The sequence below is a fragment of the Fonsecaea pedrosoi genome (genome assembly GCF_000835455.1).
Source record: "Fonsecaea pedrosoi CBS 271.37 unplaced genomic scaffold supercont1.5, whole genome shotgun sequence".
NCBI lineage: Eukaryota > Fungi > Ascomycota > Eurotiomycetes > Chaetothyriales > Herpotrichiellaceae > Fonsecaea > Fonsecaea pedrosoi.
In genome coordinates this window covers 2,547,109-2,564,935 of record NW_013550611.1, presented here as the reverse complement: position 1 = coordinate 2,564,935, position 17,827 = coordinate 2,547,109, and the positions used below count along the sequence as shown (strand labels likewise).

Below are 17,827 nucleotides of genomic sequence, written 5' to 3'. Positions count from 1 at the left end.
AGTGCGGTCATTTTTCACCTGGACAAGTCCCGTCATTACAAACATGTTGGAGCCAATCCCAAAAGGGGGACTCTTGGTTGAATGGCATCCAAGCAATCACGTAAGTCAACTTGTACCTCAGGTCTTTGTTCCAGATTGATGCTCTGCGTTTTGATGCCTGTACCCTGTCTCATCTACGAGGGCACATTACATGCGACGTCAGGGGTTCTCTCCTACTATCAATGCTGATCTCATCAGATATTTGTGGTTTTCGTAGAGCATCTCAATTGTCGAAGTACTGGAAGCATCGTTATGTGTCTGGCTACCTGAAAATTCCCTGTCTTTGACCTCACAAAAGCCTGTCGGTGGTGCTTGGCTCGAACGCCAGGGTCAGAACCAGAACCTATTCAAAACAAAGACTTGGTGCATGTCAACGTGCCTGATCCCCTGTATACACCCGCCCCAATGCAGTGCACATTCTCTGCCCTCACTGGTAAGCACATCGGCAAAATGTGCAGACAAGACCTCTCTTGTGGCTATCACTTCTGCCATGTTGTCGTAGCAAAGCTCTCCAAGGCAGATCTTTCCAATTGGATACTGCACTTGAAGCTCGTCATTCATCACACTGCAGCAACATGCTCTCCCGTGCCACAGCTTGCCAGAAAGCGCTGCATTGCCCTCTAATACCAAGCTGGCGGCATTGGCCTAGATAGCTTCCCGTGATTGCTCGGTGGTGAGCCAGGGTGACAGCTTTTTGCCAGGAGATGCCCTTGACACACCAATAGACGCCACGTTGGAGCACCTCATCCCCGTCCACATTGGCACACAATGCACATTGCAAGAATTGGAAATATCAGGGTTAAAGAGCATCAAGGATTGGCTCGGGTGGGGTTGTGTGATGCACATGCAGCAAGGGTGGACGGTGGAGTCGGCCGTAGCTTGATCAGAGTATGGTGGTCTTTTCGTCCCAAGCATTCACTCGTAGGACAATAGCACCACGTAGATTTACTCCTCTGCATATGGAGACTTCTAATCTTCGGGCGTTCACCCAGTCAGGTCCGTGTAAGATCGAAATCTAAGCTTCTCCTTCCCGGGTCTCGATCCGGTGGGACAGTCTATCGCGGAGTTGAAAAGAAAGTAGTTGCGGTCGATATCATGGACCACAAGATCCTGTCGTGGCCCGTCTTTCGCAACCAGATTGAGAAGATTCCCACCAAGATGACGGCCGTCATCGATGCGGCGGGTTTTCTGTATCTGTAAAGTACTAGTGCTCTCTTGCGCATTAGCTCGTGGCTGTGGAGTTGCTGGATTTGCTTCCGGCAAAGAATCTCCGCTTCTTCCAGGCTCTGAGGTTGCTTGATGCAACGTGATGTCTTGAGGACACTGTAGCGAGAGAGGCGCCACCAGATAAAGCCAGGCAGTCTCTGCGGCGGATGATGGCGAAACAAAGTCACAGCATCCTGGATCCGTGCGTCAATGTTGAAAGTCTGGGGTAGTTTGGATATGACAAAAGTCAGGATATCGGACTGATCCGCAGGCATCTCGAGCAACTCCGATCGCCTCGATATTGTGACCGCCGCAAACAAATAGATGCTCATGATTGGTTCATGCGCAAGCAAGAAATCGTACACCCTGGCAATGTCGCCATAGTCGTAGATATCATGCGCGAAAAGGGAATGAGTTGCCGATAAGGCAAAAATATTCTCGGCCTGGGCAATGTGATTCGCTAGATCGGGGTCGGCGGCCATCACGACAGCCGATACCAGCTCAAAGTGTTTCGTCGCAGGTGTAATGGTCGGCAGCATGTAGTCGCGAAGACGGAGCAAAGAGATTCGTGGAACGGCAGGCATAGCCTGATGTTTTCCCAGCACAAGGAGGAGTACTTGTACGACATCGTGATAGCTCTGGAAGTAAGAGAGGATTGGATAGCTTCTCAACGCCGACACAATCAACTCAAAGAGCTCCGCCTTCTTTTGCCCGAGGGACTGTTCCGATTCATCTGGCTGCAGTCAGGCCAGTGTCACATGGCTGTTGGGGAAAAGGGCGCAAACCTTTAGGGTAGTATACAAAGGCGCGATCAACATCAAGTTGTACTTGATCCTCGTCCGGGTGACGGGGTAGCGATCTCCACTGGTGCTGATTTGAGTGCTCTGGCTGGGTCGGTGCTGTGCTTTCAGGTGTGCAACCCAATAGAATTGGCCCTTCCAAGTTCATGCATCAGTTCAAAGTGCCACGGAGTGTATCGAACTATTGGTGGACAAGGGGGGACATACAAGCTTGTCGGCGCAACTCGTCGCTCAAAAGACCGCCAGTCGAAGTTGCAAGCGTTACCAGGGCCACGAAATCCCGTTGTCGACAGGCTTCTTGTATTGATTCAGCCTTTGCAGTGGCGTCGACATCTGAAAGAGGAACCTTTTCAGCAGAAGCCATAGAAGCTGACAGTTGCTTCTGATTGACAGCTGCACCCACGGTGTCGGCGCCGCAATGCATTGTGCCTTATTTAGCTTGATCGGACGATCGCCATCTGCGTGTGTTGCGAACCGTACGTTTAAGCGACGGTGCGGGCGCAGACGGCCTAGTGCACGCCGCTCTTTGGGTCGAGATTGAAACAGGTCGTGAGCAGACAATAGCCGTGTCACCTCCAGGCCATCAAGACGTGCGTGGGGATGGAATTTGACGCGGGCGGTGGTTGATAATGTGACAGGTCGCACAAAGCAGCCGGTTTGACCCCTGTCAGATGTCAACTTTGTCCACACCCAGACCCAAGCAACCCTCCTTGTTTTATCATCGTGTCATGGATGGTTCGGATGGGTTCAATCGAAGAGTGTCAGGGCTCACAGGTCTCGTTGGTCGTCTTTGGGTCACTGGGGTTTGCAGTGATGGATGGATCCGTGAGGGCGCGGACGATGGTGACTCTCGCTCAGGGTGAAGGCAGATGTTTGGAATGACAAGCACCAAGAAAGTTGCGGAGGTGGGGGAGGAAAATCAGCGACCATTTTTCACCTGCAGAACCTGGTGTCCTTTCCAAAGCCCCTGCATTTGCTTGTGTTCGCCAACATTGTCCTCAAGGCCTAACAACAGGTTGATTTCACAGACAACCGACTTGTTTGGATGCATCCTATGCGGACCCCCATGTTGGATGAACAGATGGCGATTCAGTCAGGCGCAAGGCCAGATTTGCTGCTGTCCCTCGGCGTCTTGGACCGCCAACCCCGTATTCTGACCGCTGTATTCCTCTGTCCGCGCCGCATGTCTCTCTCTGGAGGTTCCTAGAGTTGTGTGAGAGGGCGAGAGAGGAGAAGGGAGAAGCGCAATACTGTAACAAAATCCAGCCAGGGCGCGGTTTACGCACAGAGACGCGGACACAGACTCGTTACGGGGTATATCAACCTCAGCTCTGCCGCTCTCGTTTCCCCTCGCCTCGCTTCTTCAGCCTCTTTGTTCGATAACCTATACGAAAATCCCTTCCATCATATCCTCACAATCATCATCCTGCTCTGTTCCATTCAAGCTCTACTTCATTCTTGTTCTCCGACTTCCCTCAGCCGTCTCGCGTTGTCAACCATGGCCTCCAAGAGCCATCATCTTCAGCGAAGGCAATGGGCGGAAGGGCGTGACGAGCCTCGGCTGGCCATCCAAGACCGTGTAGGCATCTTGTCTAGGACTCTCAGCTCGAGCTCCAGCATCAGATGGATCCTCCCTGCCCGTATTCGTTCTCCTTCCAATAACGATGTGGTCTTTGTTGGCCCAACTTTCGTCCAGCTTCACGAATTCAAAGACAGTGGACAATTGGTTGTCTTGACTGCAAAGCTAGACTTTGGCACAACAATCACTGATGCTAGAATCATATCGGCAGAGTTGAAGTCTGTTCCAATTGTCGATGCGATATTGAAACAAGAGCGGGATCAAGAGCAGTTCAGTATTCGTGGTCAACCCGTAAACGAGACAGAGCCGCCACAGATTCTTGTTCTCATCACCAAAGACAACGAGTTAATCTACGTCTATGCAAGGAAAGATGTCGTTGGAGACGTCAAACTCATCTTCGCAAAAAGACCCTTTTTGGGAGGAGTGGATCTGCCTTCCAGAGAATGTCGAGATATCGCAGTTGATCCCGAGTATGCCTGCCAGCAGCTTCCAGCTCCTGTGAACTGTGGGCTAACTGATGCCTCAGATCCCGTGCCCTAGCCGTTGCTTCACCATCGGGCTACTTTGGAGTCTTCAAGCTACATGACGTGGATAAGATCAAATCCGAGATTGATATATGGGATCCCCTTAACCCCACCTCTTTCCGTCCCTCCGAAGAGGTATGTGTCTATATCCTCACGAGAGGTTCTAAAACTAACCAGCTTAGCAACGATTCATTCAAGTTGCTGGCAAGATTCTTTTGATGACCTTTTTACGCAGCCCAGAAGCCGATCCCACCAAGGTCATTCTGCTCCTGCTGGTCTACTCTGGAGAGGCGGAACAGGGAACGCATCAATACATCTACAGATGGGACACTCGTCAATCCCTGCAGACGATACAGCCAATGACCTGTAGTGGACGCAGGTTGAGAGAAGATGAGTTACCCTTGATGCTCATTCCGTCGACGCGACCTTTCTCGTACATCGTTGTCATGGCATCTGGCATCAGTTACTATGAGAATGTCCAATCTTCTCAAATGAAACGAGTCTACTGTCGATGCATGGATAACATAAACACAAGTCTGCAGTGGGTCCAATGGGTAAGACCTAGACGCCACAACCAGTACCTCGAGCGGTGCGATGATATTGTCATTCTGCGAGAAGATGGACTCTTGAAGAATTTTCTCATCGACAAAGCATCCAGCACCAAATTCAGCACCAACAACACCATTGGGCATCTTGGTTTCAGCGTTGACACGGCATTCTGCATGCTGTCGGGCCCCCCCAGAACAGGCGGCGATATCATCATAGTGGGTGGAAGCTTGACAGACGGAGGCGTCTTCCACGTATCAGCAAGAGGATCGCCGGAACGCATTCAGCGTATTGAAACACTCGCACCACTGAATGATATTGCCCTCGGACCTCCGATAGCCATCGATTCTCAAGACCCTTCCATGTGGCAAGGCATACCAGGCAGGCTCTATGCGTGTTCAGGTCCTTGTGATAGGCATGGTCAAGTGTCTGAAATTCGGTACGGCTTAGAAGCGCAAATCGGTTGGGAAATGTCGTTTCCGGAGGCTGCTTTGGTAGAGCGGCTGTTCAGCTTGGAGATACCGGATGCCAACGAACTACTGCTACTAGCTTCTCATACAACCAACTCGTCGATGGTCGCTTTCGAGTTAGAAACTCAAGACATCTCACTTACGGATACAGAGAGCCACCCTGGATTCGATTTCGACCACCCCACGCTTGCTGCGACGGTTATTGGGAGGAACACCGTTGTACAGGTGACCACCCATGGCGCGCACGCCATATTCATTGACGCTGATGGAGAAGCCAGAGAATTGAGTCACCTCAAGTCCCGCATCACACACTCAGCCTTCTTCGCCGATGATCAAGCCATTGTCACCGCGAACCGCGTCAGCTCAGGTCATGAACTCTGTGTGATCGATATCGAGACCTCAGAGAATGAGCTGAGTTGCTTCACATGCCGTCCCTCTGTGAGACTGAGACACGTTCCCAATGTGATTTGCTGCATCCCGGCACAGGCCTCGCAGCTGGTTCTAATTGGGACGTCAACCGGAGAGATATTGGGATATAACGAATCACTAGAACTTGCTTTTGAATTCCGAGTTCAGGATCTAAGTGCGAAAGTCGAGAATTCCGCTGTGTCTTCCCTGGCCGCGCTAAAGCAGCCCACCACTGGCCCAACACTGCTGTTATGTGGTCTGCGTTCCGGCACAGTCATTTGTCTGGAACTTACTGTGAATTCTGACGATGCTTCCAAAACAGGTATGGGATGAAGATCTTTGATATATGCCCTGATTTCTAACACTTGCATAGCCTTGAAATGTGACGACGTGTATCGCGTTGGGGCAACTTCTGTCCAGATTGTCGAAGAAAAGAGTGAGACCGGCAATCCGCATTATCCATCTGCACTTGTGCTTTGCGAATACACGCTTCATCGAATAACACTCCATCCTAATTCCGCCGTGGTCGACTACACTATGTCTCCTTTGTGGGTGACAGATCGAACTAAGGTAACCCTGTCCTTGACCGTCCTTCGTACTATGCTAACAAATGATCAGCCTTCGGCCCAGCCACTGGTCAATGCTGTCCATCGCATCCCGAAGCTTGCATCAGGAGACGAACAACCCGGAGGCTTCCTGATATGCGCTGTTGCAGAGGACTTGCTTTTCTGTTCCGTGATTGCTCAGGAACACGGAATAGCAAGGCACTTGAACCTCAATGGCACCCCCAAGCGTGTAATCTACTCGCGGTTCCTCCAGCGGTTTGTCGTGGCATTCTCCAAAGAAGGCAGTCCTGTTGAAATGCGAACAAGAAGGCACACAGGGGTGACTCAGACCCAGAGCGGAAAGGACATTTCCAGTCCTCCCTTAGATAAGGTTCAGAGAGTCGGACTACAGCTCATCACCCCGAATTTACAATATCCTAAATCGAAGGATTCAGAGTACAGCACCTTTTCAACAATCGTGACCGGAGACGACAGCGATATTATCCACGATCTCATTGATTGGGCACCGACAGATGGCAACAATCACTACGAATGGCTGGTACTTGCTTTGGAGCAAGCGAGCACTGCACCGAGTGCGCGCGGGCCTGGGCGCGTTGTCTGTGTTAACGCCAAAAGCCTGGGCAAGGGCAAACCTGATGCCACCCCTAAACTTGCATTCAGCAGCCGTGAGCCTATCACTGCGATATGTGCGTACAAGATGTCGTCTCTCCTGATTGCTGCCGGCAAAGAAATTGTGTTACATCACCTGGATTGGTCCACACGCCGATGGAAGACGTTGGCAAGGCACGCTCTCCCGTCATATGCGAACGCTATCTCCTGTCAAGGCTCGCTCATCTGCGTAGCCACACAACAACATTCGTTATTCGTGCTCGTGGAGAAGGAAAATGCACTGCACCATCATAAGTGTGACACCAAACTGAGATATGCCAAGGACATTGTCGTCCTGGATGGTTCCACCGCCGTTTTTGCCTCTGCCGACGTTGGAGGCACGGACATCATTGGCTTCTCCGGGTTGACCGAGGGAACCACAAATACAGTCCCTGCCTTTCATGCAACGGTTCCAGGTCACATCCACCGCTTCCGACTTGATACATCACAGGGACTCCGAAAGACAGACCGAACTCGCTTCTACGGCTGCACTCTTGATGGTACCATTTTCCATTTTGCACTTCTAAAGCATAATGAATGGAAACTACTTCACTTCATAGAAGAAATGAGCCATATGATCAGGAAACCGATCAAACCGGTGCCCATTAAGAAAAGAGACACGGACAACAAGGCGTATCTTTGGAAACCCCCAGCTTTCCGGCCGAGAGATATGCATGTCCAGGGAGACCGACTCCTCATGATGATCGACCAAGGGCCATACAACCTTAGCAATGTCCTCAGAGGGTCAGAGATGTTGGACAGTTTCAATGCTTTGGTAAAGGAGACTTTGGGGGACACGGAGGAGCCCGTGGATGCCGTGATTGCTTGGATAAGGAAGCTGATGAGGTATCCACCAAGATCTTGATCATTGGGGAAGACAGGACAGCGAGACCTCTCATGTCATCAAACGCATGGGCAGCCTTCCTACCGCAGCCTTGGGGAACTGGAGCTGGAATACATGTTGCGAGTGCTGGACGGGGAATGGTCAGGCTGAGGATCCACCACCGTGTCCAGATAGTTTTCCTAGCCTCCCCAGAGAGGATAATCCTTGTTTTCAATTGTGAGCCTGAGCGTGGGTTACCTCTGTACCATGGCGACAGTGGAATAAGGTCAGTTGGCGGGAGCCTCACGGGTGACGAGGCTGCCTCTTAGCGAAGAAGTGCCAAGACAGGCAGCGAAGCCGAACCTCCGCCCGCACTGTTTCTTTCACTGAACGTCACTTTATTTTCTTCTCGTTGCCCCACCACCATCCGTTCAGCTTGTTTGTCAACTTCTAGTTGCTACTATAATCCCCAGTGTTCACAACCTTTAAGTCCGACTCCCCGTACAATTCTCCCCTTAAAAAAAATTGGTGGCGAAGAACGAAAAGATCCAAGCCTCTGCCCAATAGCCACTACCCGCTTCTACGCCACCAGTCACCCGAGTGCCTCCCCACCAACCTTGACAAAAACTGCACACGACTTTATGTCGCCGCCTCTAAACCGTGAACGCTTCATATCCTTAAAATCCATCCACCAGCTCAACCTCTGCAATGGCACCTAAGAAGAAGGGCGGCAAAAAGCAGGCTGACGACTGGGAGAACGAGCTCGGTGAGACCGTGGATCCGATAGCCCAGGCTACCGAAGATGCGAAGCGGGCAGAAACCGAGAACGATGCCGCTGAGGAGGTAAACGGCGGTGGAGGATTGATGGCAGCCCTGCGCAAGAACAAAGACAGACGTGCAAAGAAAGGCAAACCGGTTGTCAATGACTTTGTCGAGGGCGAAGATGCAGACGGTGTTACCCCGGTCCAACCCGAGAACGACCTGCATGCGAAAGCACCCACCGAAGCAACTTTTGATGATGAGGATGATGATGTCTTTGCGGGCAACGCTCATAAGAAGACCAAGGGCGGCAAGAAACAACAAGAAAAGGACGAGCAACCTGCCAATGCAGATGGCGAAGACGCTGGCGAGGGCGTGAAGTCTAAGAAGGAGAAGGAACGCGAGAAGAAGGAACGTGAGAAGCAGAGAAAGAAAGAACAGGTAACCTGACCGTCACTAATCTGGTTGCTACAACACTAACGAGCAAATAGGCTGCAAAGAAAAAGACTGTCGCCCCGGCATCAGGTCCCAAGGTTGAGGAAGCGAAGCCAGCTGCACCTGAGAAGACCGAAGCCCCTGTCGCCGCACCAGAGAAAGAGGACAAATCGGGCAAGAAAAGAAAAATTCCTGCACATCTCGCTGCCATTCAAAAGCAGCAAGAGGCTCTTGCTAAACAGCGAGAAGAGCAGGCCAAGTTAGAAGCCGCCGAAAGGGCCGCAGAAGAAGAGCGCCTACGACAGGAGGCGGAAGAGGAGAAAAAGAAAGCCGAGGCAAGACAGCGAAAGAAGGAGAAGGAGAAGGAGAAGAAGGAACAACTTAAGAAAGAAGGCAAACTCCTCTCAGAGGCTGACAGGAAAAGGAAACAGCAACAAGAACTTCGCCTCAAACAACTGCTAGAATCCGGCGTCAAGGTTGCGGGTTTGTCCGAGGGTGTCGAAGAGAAGAAGAAACCCGCCGTCGACAAGAAGCGGAAGGGCCCGAAGAAGGAAGAGATTGACCTCGAAGCCGCTGCTGAACGAGCGAGACAGGAGGCTGAAGCTGCGGAAGCAGAACGCCAACGTCTGGCCAAGGAGGCTGAGGAAGCCGCCGCTGCCGCTGCTGCAGCCGAAGCAGATGCTGCGAAACAGGAAGAATCTTCGGAGCTTGACGATTGGGAGAAGGCAGCTGACGAAGACCTTAAAGAGAGTTGGGATGCTGAATCAAGTGACGAAGACGCTGGATCTGCCAAAGGTGCATCAAAGTCAGCCGCCAATGGAAGCGCTTCAAAGACGACTGGAACCAATGGAGCAGTGACCAAACCAACCACATCGTCAAGCCTGCCTATACGGGATTCAGGGCGTCCGCCTAAGGAGAGGCCGATCGAGTCCGACACGGAATCAGAAGAATCCTCTTCGGACGAGGAAAAGACTGCCACCCAGCGGGCGCTGGCAAAGAAGAAAGCCGAAGCAGCCGCCAGGAGAGCCAAGGCTCACGAAGAGGCCCTTGCGGCCCGGTCCAAGGATAACCTGCGTTCACCTATCTGTTGTATTCTGGGCCACGTCGACACGGGTAAGACGAAGCTCTTGGATAAAATTCGACAGACAAATGTGCAAGAAGGTGAAGCGGGTGGTATCACCCAGCAGATCGGTGCAACCTATTTCCCCGTGGATGCTCTGAAACAGAAGACAGCTGTTGTCAATAAAGATGGCAAATTTGAGTTCAAAGTGCCGGGCTTGTTGGTTATCGACACTCCTGGTCACGAATCTTTCTCCAATCTCCGGTCACGCGGTTCCTCGCTTTGCAACATTGCCATCCTCGTTGTCGACATCATGCACGGTCTGGAGCCGCAGACTCTAGAGTCCATGAAACTGCTTCGCGACCGCAAGACGCCGTTCATCGTGGCCCTCAACAAGATCGACCGTCTTTACGGCTGGAAGAAAATTGATAATAATGGCTTCCAGGACAGTCTTGCTTTCCAGTCCAAGGGGGTGGTGGCCGAGTTTGAGAGTCGACTTGCTGAGACCAAGCTTGCCTTTGCGAAAGAGGGATTCAACTCCGAACTGTTTTATGAGAACAAGGATATGCGCCGGTACGTGTCACTGGTGCCAACCTCCGCACATACAGGCGAAGGCATCCCGGATCTGCTCAAGCTGCTGGTGTCGTTGACTCAGGAACGGATGACGTCCAGCCTGATGTATTTGTCCGAGGTGGAATGTACTGTTCTTGAAGTTAAAGTGATTGAAGGCCTCGGGACTACGATTGATGTGGTACTGTCAAATGGCGTTCTTCATGAGGGCGACCGAATTGTGCTCTGCGGCACCGACGGGCCTATTGCCACTAATATCCGGGCGCTCCTTACACCTGCGCCGCTCAAGGAGCTCCGCCTCAAGTCGCAATATGTGCACAACAAAGAGTGCAAGGCAGCTCTGGGTGTCAAGATCGCTGCCAATGACCTGGAAAAGGCCATTGCGGGTTCTCGGCTTCTGGTGGTTGGACCTGAAGACGACGAGGACGACTTGATGGACGACGTCATGGCGGATCTACAAAGTCTGCTCAGCAAGATATCCAAAGACAACCGAGGTGTCAGCGTTCAAGCTTCGACCTTGGGCTCTTTGGAGGCTTTACTGGAGTTCCTTAAGCAGAGCAAGATCCCCGTGGCGAACATCGCCATTGGACCGGTGTACAAGCGAGATGTCATGATGGCGGGCACTATGCTAGAGAAAGCGAGAGAATACGCGGTAATGCTTTGCTTCGATGTCAAAGTCGATAAAGAAGCGCAGCAGTACGCGGAGGAGAACGGCATCAAGATCTTTACCGCGGATATCATCTATCACCTGTTCGATGCCTTTACCAAACACATGGAAGAGCTGCGGGAAAAGAAGAAGGAAGAGAGCAAGATGCATGCCGTGTTCCCATGCGTGCTCAGCCCTATCCAGGTCTTCAACAAGAAGGATCCCATCGTCGTGGGCGTGGACGTTGTCGAGGGTGCCCTGCGGCCGTTGACACCCATTGCGGTAGTGAAGACGAATCCGGTCACCGGTGTGAAGGAAATCATTACCTTGGGCAGAGTGTAAGTGAACCAGCATCCCCTGCTACCATAGATGGAGAAAACTAACGTGCACACAGCGCATCGATTGAGCGTGAACACAAGGCGATTCCGATCTGCAAGAAGGGCCAGCCGTCCGTAGCAGTCAAGATTGAAGGACCCAACCAGCCTATGTACGGACGACAGTTGGAAGACAAGGACACGCTGTACTCTCTGATCTCGCGCAGGTCGATCGACACGCTGAAGGAATTTTACAGAGATGAGGTGACGCGAGATGAATGGGCATTGCTGAAGAAGCTCAAACCGATTTTCGACATTCCGTAGATCAAAAGAGAGCATGAAATGACAGGAGTATGACAGGGCGTTTGGAGGTCTGAAGAAAAGCATGGCATGACTATTTTCTGCATTTTGGGCTGGACCTATTACGAGTAGGAACGATGGATGGCATGGATACTGAATGGAGCATACTGGACACGATGTATTGAGGTGTTTCTGTCCTGGAACCCTCATCTCTGCTCTCTCTTTTCTCTCTCTAGTTGAGCTTCCCCCTTTTATTCGTGGTCTGTTCGTAGAGTTGGACCCTGTGGCATTGTAGTTGTGGAATAGAACATCTCACATGATTGCTTGGAGTGTGGATATATATTTATTGTTATGGGACCAAGTACGAGGTATTCATACTCACTGTGGACTGATGGTTGTGCGTGTCTATATGAGCTGCGGGTGATTGGCTGATAGGACCAACAGTGTCGCCATCCGGGAAACTCGTGAACCGACGGGGGAGATTGAATCGTACAACGGGTCCGCATCCAATGGAAGGAGCCAATTCGCCAATTCTAATTCATGGACCAAATTTGGCGGTGAAGAGGCCAATGCCCCCTCAGGAATTTCCGGTTGTACCTCGTAAAAATAAAGCCCTACAAACAACCAACCCCCCGTCCTCTCTTATCTTGGTGGTCTTCGTGGTTGTGGTTGTCGTCGTTGTCCGCTCTCACACTCTAAACAACCTGTGTGTCAGAAGAGGAGGATTTATACGAGCAAGCCGTCGACACGTCGCCCTCGTGATACGACGTTTGCCCAGCTGCAAGGCACAGCGCCCCCATTCGATCGGGTCCTCAAGTCAATCCGTTTGCCGCGGCCCCCTTCACACCAACCCCCCAGCCAATACGCCATGGACGTCCTCGCAAATGCTACGAGCTTTGCTTCTCCTCTCGCCAATGCAGATCTGACGCTTCAGGCGGCCCATGCCTCTGGTGTCTTGGGCAGAGTATGGGCGCAGCTCAATTCTTGGACTGTTGTCTTGACAATTATCCTATTACTGGCTACCTACGATCAATGTGAGCACCATGGTTGCAGTGAATGCGGTTTGAGGCGGGGTGTTGACCAGTCGTACAGGTAGCTACCAATGGCGCAAACATGGCATCGTCGGCCCTGCGTGGAAAATGCCCTTCATCGGCCCCTTTCTCGAATCGATGCGACCGGACTTTAGGAAGTACAAAGAGAAATGGGAAAGTGCAGAGCTGAGCTGCGTGTCGGTTTTCCACAAGTATGCAGAATTCGCGCTTTGCTCGCAACACTAGCCTGGGGTGCTAATCGTTATGTCTTACCAGATTCGTTGTCATTGCGGGAACCCGTGATATGGCACGAAAGGTTTTCAATTCGCCAGGCTTCGTCAAACCCACCGTCGTCGATGTCGCGCCAAAACTCCTTCGCCCCACAAACTGGGTCTTTTTGGATGGAAAAGCCCACGTCGAGTACCGCAAGGGACTGAACGGACTGTTCACGCGTCAAGCGTTGGAGATGTATTTGCCCGGTCAAGAGGAGGTCTACAGCAAGTATTTCAAGACCTTCCTGGAGATGTCCAAGGAAAACAACATGAAAGCCACGCCCTGGATGCCCGTGTTCCGCGAACTCATGTGCGCCGTATCGTGCAGAACCTTTGTTGGACACTACATGAGCGAGAAAGTGGTCAAGAAAATTGCCCATGACTACTATCTGATCACCGCTGCGTTGGAACTCGTCAATTTTCCCATCATCATCCCCTACACTAAGACCTGGTACGGAAAGAAGGCTGCAGACATGGTCCTGGTCGAATTTGCAAAGTGTGCAGCCAAATCCAAAGTGCGAATGGCTGCCGGCGGTAGCATTACATGCATTCTGGACGCATGGGTCAAGCAGATACAGGATTCAGCCAAATATCGAGAACGCATCGAACGAGGCGAGAAGGTGGACGATTCCGAGAAACCACCCCAATTACTTCGCGACTTTACGGACTTTGAAATATCACAAACCGTCTTTACCTTCCTCTTTGCGTCGCAAGACGCCACCTCGAGCGCCTGCACTTGGCTGTTCCAGATTATGGCTGATCGACCAGAGATCTTGGACAAGGTCCGAGAGGAAAACCTCCGTCTTCGTGGTGGCGACCGCAACAAGCCCTTTGACATGGATATGCTGGAGTCGATGGTCTGGACGAGGGCGGTGGTCAAGGAGACGTTGCGGTATCGTCCTCCAGTCATTTTGGTGCCCTATGTCGCCAAGAAAGATTTCCCCGTGACTGAAGGCTATACCCTCAAGAAAGGTTCCATGATTATTCCGTCAATCTGGCCTGCCACCCATGATCCTGAAGCATACCCCAACCCAGACAGCTTCGAACCTGAGAGATGGATCACTGGAGATGCCGACAAGCAGGTCAAGAATTGGCTGGTCTTTGGCACGGGGCCTCATTACTGCTTGGGGCAGACTTACGCTCAGCTGAACTTGATGGCGATGATTGGAAAGGCTAGCATCTTGCTGGACTGGGAGCATGAGCCCACTCCCATCAGTGAGGATATTGAGGTCTTTGCTACCATTTTCCCTCAGGTGAGTCGATCTCTGTTATTGAACCATTTATATCGCTGACATTGATGGCAGGATCATTGCAAGCTGGTCTTTTCTGAGCGACCATAAAGCATTAGTTTGTTGATATTTTGCATTTCAGCGATAGACTTTGTTGCTCGGGCTGGTCAACGTCGGAGGGTCTGTCCATATACAGCCGACGAATATTCCACGGCTCGTGTCGGAGAAGCACGACCTCGTCCCCGTGAACTAGGTTAATCAAGTCGCTCGCTCGTTGCGACTGTAGAGATATGGCGGTTTTGCATAAGGCCGGCCCATGGGCACCAAATGTGTGGTGGCTTAATATGGGAGAAACAGTATGAGCGGTTGTACATAGTTAGCCAGGAATGCGAACGAGCTTCGATAGCCAGCGTTCTTAATAGCAGACGGAGACGGACTACGTGTATAGGATACGTGTTTGCCGAGTCCATAGACGAATAGAGCCCATCCAGACTTTCTCTGGGATTGGTCTGTCATTTGTTTAATGCCGAAACGTTTTTGACAAAGGTGGTCGAATATTCCTCTCTGGGTATTCTATCATTTCTCTAGGAGTACTTGGTGCAGACACTAATGGTGCACAGTGGCCAGCAGATCAGAGAACATTCCCTACAACCTATTTCCAATATGTCGCAGTCACCTGAAGAAGTTATGCAGAATATGACTCGCTAGATCTCTTTAGTATATACTATCCCTATTCAGGAAACTACGTTAATATTCCTATTAGGGATAGTTTACCGAATTTCATGCCCAGAATTCCCTTTTTCGTCAGACTTGAAAGAGAATGACTGGGTCCTTTGGTTGTTGACTCCGTGGCTTGATGAAGTCCCTTTGACGGGTATGGAGGGAGAATCGAGGTGAGCTGTTCTAAAGCTTCATGCTGAAGATGATCAAGCCAACTCGCCCAGGTCAGCCTCGGATTCGATCTAGGGGAGACAAGGCCGTCATTTCCAGCCTTATCACTTCGCGCCCTCCGCGAGCAATTCTACCAACCCCGTCTGCTGACTACAAGGCCTTTATCTCGTTCCCGAAATCCAATATCGATTTGCAATGACAATATAAAAACACATCATGAACACAGTGTCAGTGTCAAGTTACTCCAGTCTCGGATTGACGCGATCGGTTCCTGTGGTTGCGCCATCCAAGATTCCCTCCAATTGGAATCTACATCCCTTTCCAGGACAAGGTGGACGGCCACGTGGAGATCAGAGGCATGTGCCGCTTCCCCAATGATTGCTGGCATAGTCATATCACGCAATGAGGGGATTCATGGCGAAGTGACTGATTGCGATAGATGACAAGCTGCTTTGCGCCTGGTGAGAATTCATCTGTTTATCGAGAGGTTACCTTTGTTTTATCTCAATCGTTGCCAGTACTGCCTTTATCCCTCTCTCAGGGAGCTCTCTTGAAAGATACTTTTGAACCTCTCGTCCCTCTGTATAGATAGCACCATTTAGATATCGCCCTCCGCTGCAATGGCACACCTCGAAGCCCGCAAATTCGTTTCCCCTGACTCGGGCTTCCCCGTCACCTTGCACCCAGGGTTCAACGCAAAGATCAAAGACTGGGTTCCGCCAGAGCCTCTACGCGAAGAGATCAAACCGGAAAAGGACCGCGCGCTGTTTGCCGATCCCGAGAAGAAAGCCCTCTTCGCGGTGGCGAAGCGCGTGGACCTGACTGAATCTATCGGCACGCTGCTGGAAAACGTCCAGCTCTCGCAGTTGGACGAGAAACAGCTCGACGAACTCGCCCTGCTCGTCACGGAGAGGGGCGTGGTGTTTTTCCGCGACCAGGACCTCACGACCGAGGGACAGTACAAGCTTTTTGAGCATTATGGTAAACTCTTCCAGTGATTCCCGGTTCAATTCTCTGAAGTGTTCGTGGGGACTGAGGGAGCGCGGTTGATAGGAACTCTCGATCGACATCCGGCTCAGAAGGTATGTCCAATCTTGTTGTGGCTGATTTGAAGACACCACTTTCGCAAGAAGGGTTGCTGATCGAGATTCAACCAGACTCAAAAGGTAGCTAGCTCCCTTCACGCAGGTCGACAAAGGCTGTCGTCAGCTAAGAGATTCTAGCATGTGGTGATCAAAGGGAGTCAGGAGGACCACCGTGAGATATTGAAATATACTCCCTGGGTGCGCAACACCGCCCTGCTTCGCGTATTGGATTGAACTGACGGTCCACAGCCTCAGGGAGACTGGCATGCCGACACGTCTTTTGAGATCAACCGTGCGTCATTCATTCCCTTGTTGCTGGTTGAAGTTCACCCGGTAGAGCATCTGGGCTAGAGCTGATGCTTGTTGTCGCAGCTCCCTCATACTCTCTTTTGCGGATGGAAGAGCACCCTGAAGTTGGAGGCGACACTGCATGGGTATGTCAAAACGCCTTATCTGTGATATACCGTCCAGGAGAGCGAATACTAATACCGAGAGCACAGATCTCGCAGTACGGCACATACGACGCCTTGAGTAAAGCCTTGCAAAAGTTTGTCGAAGGACTGCACGCCGTCCACACGTCGCGGCTTCAATGTCAGTTTCCTGTCCCGTTTGCATTCTGGTGGGGAATGCGGAAAGGGCTCAAGAATAAGTTGGTCGAATTGACTTAACAACTGACCGTGACATTTCTGCAGACGACACAATCCTTGACCTCTGGGGCGTCGGCCCAAACCGTCCGCCCATCGATACTCACCATCCGGCCGTCCGCACCCACCCAGTCACTGGGCTTAAAGCGCTGAACATCAATCCCGGCTTTGTGACGGGCTTCGCGGAACTCAATAAGAAGGAGTCAGGTATGAATGGTCTCTCCCTGTGGTCTTCTGCAACGTCCTTCTACCCTGGTTTGTTCCCTCTCGTCTTGTGCACGGGCTGTTTGGTTGTTTCAAGTCTACTCTATCGCTAACCATACGGCGTGACCTTCACCACTCAAAACAGACAAACTGCTCGAGTTCTTCGAATACCACCTGCATTCCGCCGACGACCACTATGTGCGCTGGAAATGGGCCGTGGGCAGCGTGGCTATGTGGGACAACAGGTATGCAATTCAGAACCAAGCCTCGCCCCTTCATGAACTCACAGATCCGACGACTGACCTGCGATCGCCTTTTGCTATGAACGGCAGATGCACCGCGCACCGCGTCATTCCAGGGACGTACGATAGTCCCAGGAGAGGCATCCGGACGACGGTGTTTGGCGAGAAGCGTAAGTTTGGACTTTTCCCCTAGTCCCTAGTTCCTCCACGCTGACAATTTCGTCCTCTTCCCTCTCCCCTAGAGGGTAGGGGAGTGGACTGGGACACACTACCTATAGCCTTTTTCGATCCCGCAAGCGAAAGCCGTCGCGAGCGGCAGCTCAGGGCCAAGCAAGCAAATGGTCACGGCCAAAACGGCCACAGCGGTCAGAATGGTCAGAACGGCCAAAATGGTCACTAATAGATGGGCGAGTGGCTTGAAGTCAGGGGAAACTCGAGTCCTGCTAGACTCTCTTTCTTTGATCAATAGCGCGCCATATACAAACATACCTATAGAAGTCCAATGAAGGCCACATCCCCTGCTGATTGGGTTCTGG

At 51.6% G+C, this 17,827-nt stretch overlaps 5 protein-coding genes across 5 annotated transcripts; 4 read left to right on the top strand and 1 right to left on the bottom strand.

Moving 5' to 3' along the window:
- Nucleotides 1–1,094: 1,094 nt before the first annotated feature.
- Nucleotides 1,095–2,469, bottom strand: Z517_08399 (uncharacterized protein; the record flags this gene model as incomplete). Its single annotated transcript, XM_013426915.1, has 3 exons — nucleotides 1,095–1,978; nucleotides 2,031–2,180; nucleotides 2,253–2,469. 3 exons carry the CDS (start codon nucleotides 2,467–2,469, stop codon nucleotides 1,095–1,097), a joined length of 1,251 nt encoding a protein of 416 aa, XP_013282369.1.
- A 1,074-nt stretch (nucleotides 2,470–3,543) lies between these two features.
- Nucleotides 3,544–7,651, top strand: Z517_08398 (uncharacterized protein; the record flags this gene model as incomplete). Its single annotated transcript, XM_013426914.1, has 5 exons — nucleotides 3,544–4,094; nucleotides 4,151–4,283; nucleotides 4,331–5,894; nucleotides 5,946–6,142; nucleotides 6,191–7,651. 5 exons carry the CDS (start codon nucleotides 3,544–3,546, stop codon nucleotides 7,649–7,651), a joined length of 3,906 nt encoding a protein of 1,301 aa, XP_013282368.1.
- A 666-nt stretch (nucleotides 7,652–8,317) lies between these two features.
- Nucleotides 8,318–11,717, top strand: Z517_08397 (translation initiation factor aIF-2; the record flags this gene model as incomplete). Its single annotated transcript, XM_013426913.1, has 3 exons — nucleotides 8,318–8,809; nucleotides 8,860–11,417; nucleotides 11,474–11,717. The coding sequence occupies 3 exons, from the start codon at nucleotides 8,318–8,320 to the stop codon at nucleotides 11,715–11,717; spliced, it is 3,294 nt and encodes a 1,097-aa protein (XP_013282367.1).
- An 844-nt stretch (nucleotides 11,718–12,561) lies between these two features.
- On the top strand, nucleotides 12,562–14,336 carry Z517_08396 (uncharacterized protein; the record flags this gene model as incomplete). The annotated part of the gene is made up of 4 exons (XM_013426912.1): nucleotides 12,562–12,727; nucleotides 12,786–12,936; nucleotides 13,001–14,249; nucleotides 14,301–14,336. The coding sequence occupies 4 exons, from the start codon at nucleotides 12,562–12,564 to the stop codon at nucleotides 14,334–14,336; spliced, it is 1,602 nt and encodes a 533-aa protein (XP_013282366.1).
- A 1,400-nt stretch (nucleotides 14,337–15,736) lies between these two features.
- On the top strand, nucleotides 15,737–17,691 carry Z517_08395 (uncharacterized protein; the record flags this gene model as incomplete). Its single annotated transcript, XM_013426911.1, has 10 exons — nucleotides 15,737–16,097; nucleotides 16,170–16,198; nucleotides 16,340–16,399; nucleotides 16,451–16,493; nucleotides 16,574–16,635; nucleotides 16,702–16,792; nucleotides 16,894–17,052; nucleotides 17,195–17,294; nucleotides 17,382–17,461; nucleotides 17,570–17,691. The coding sequence occupies 10 exons, from the start codon at nucleotides 15,737–15,739 to the stop codon at nucleotides 17,689–17,691; spliced, it is 1,107 nt and encodes a 368-aa protein (XP_013282365.1).
- Between the last annotated feature and the right edge of the window lie 136 nt (nucleotides 17,692–17,827).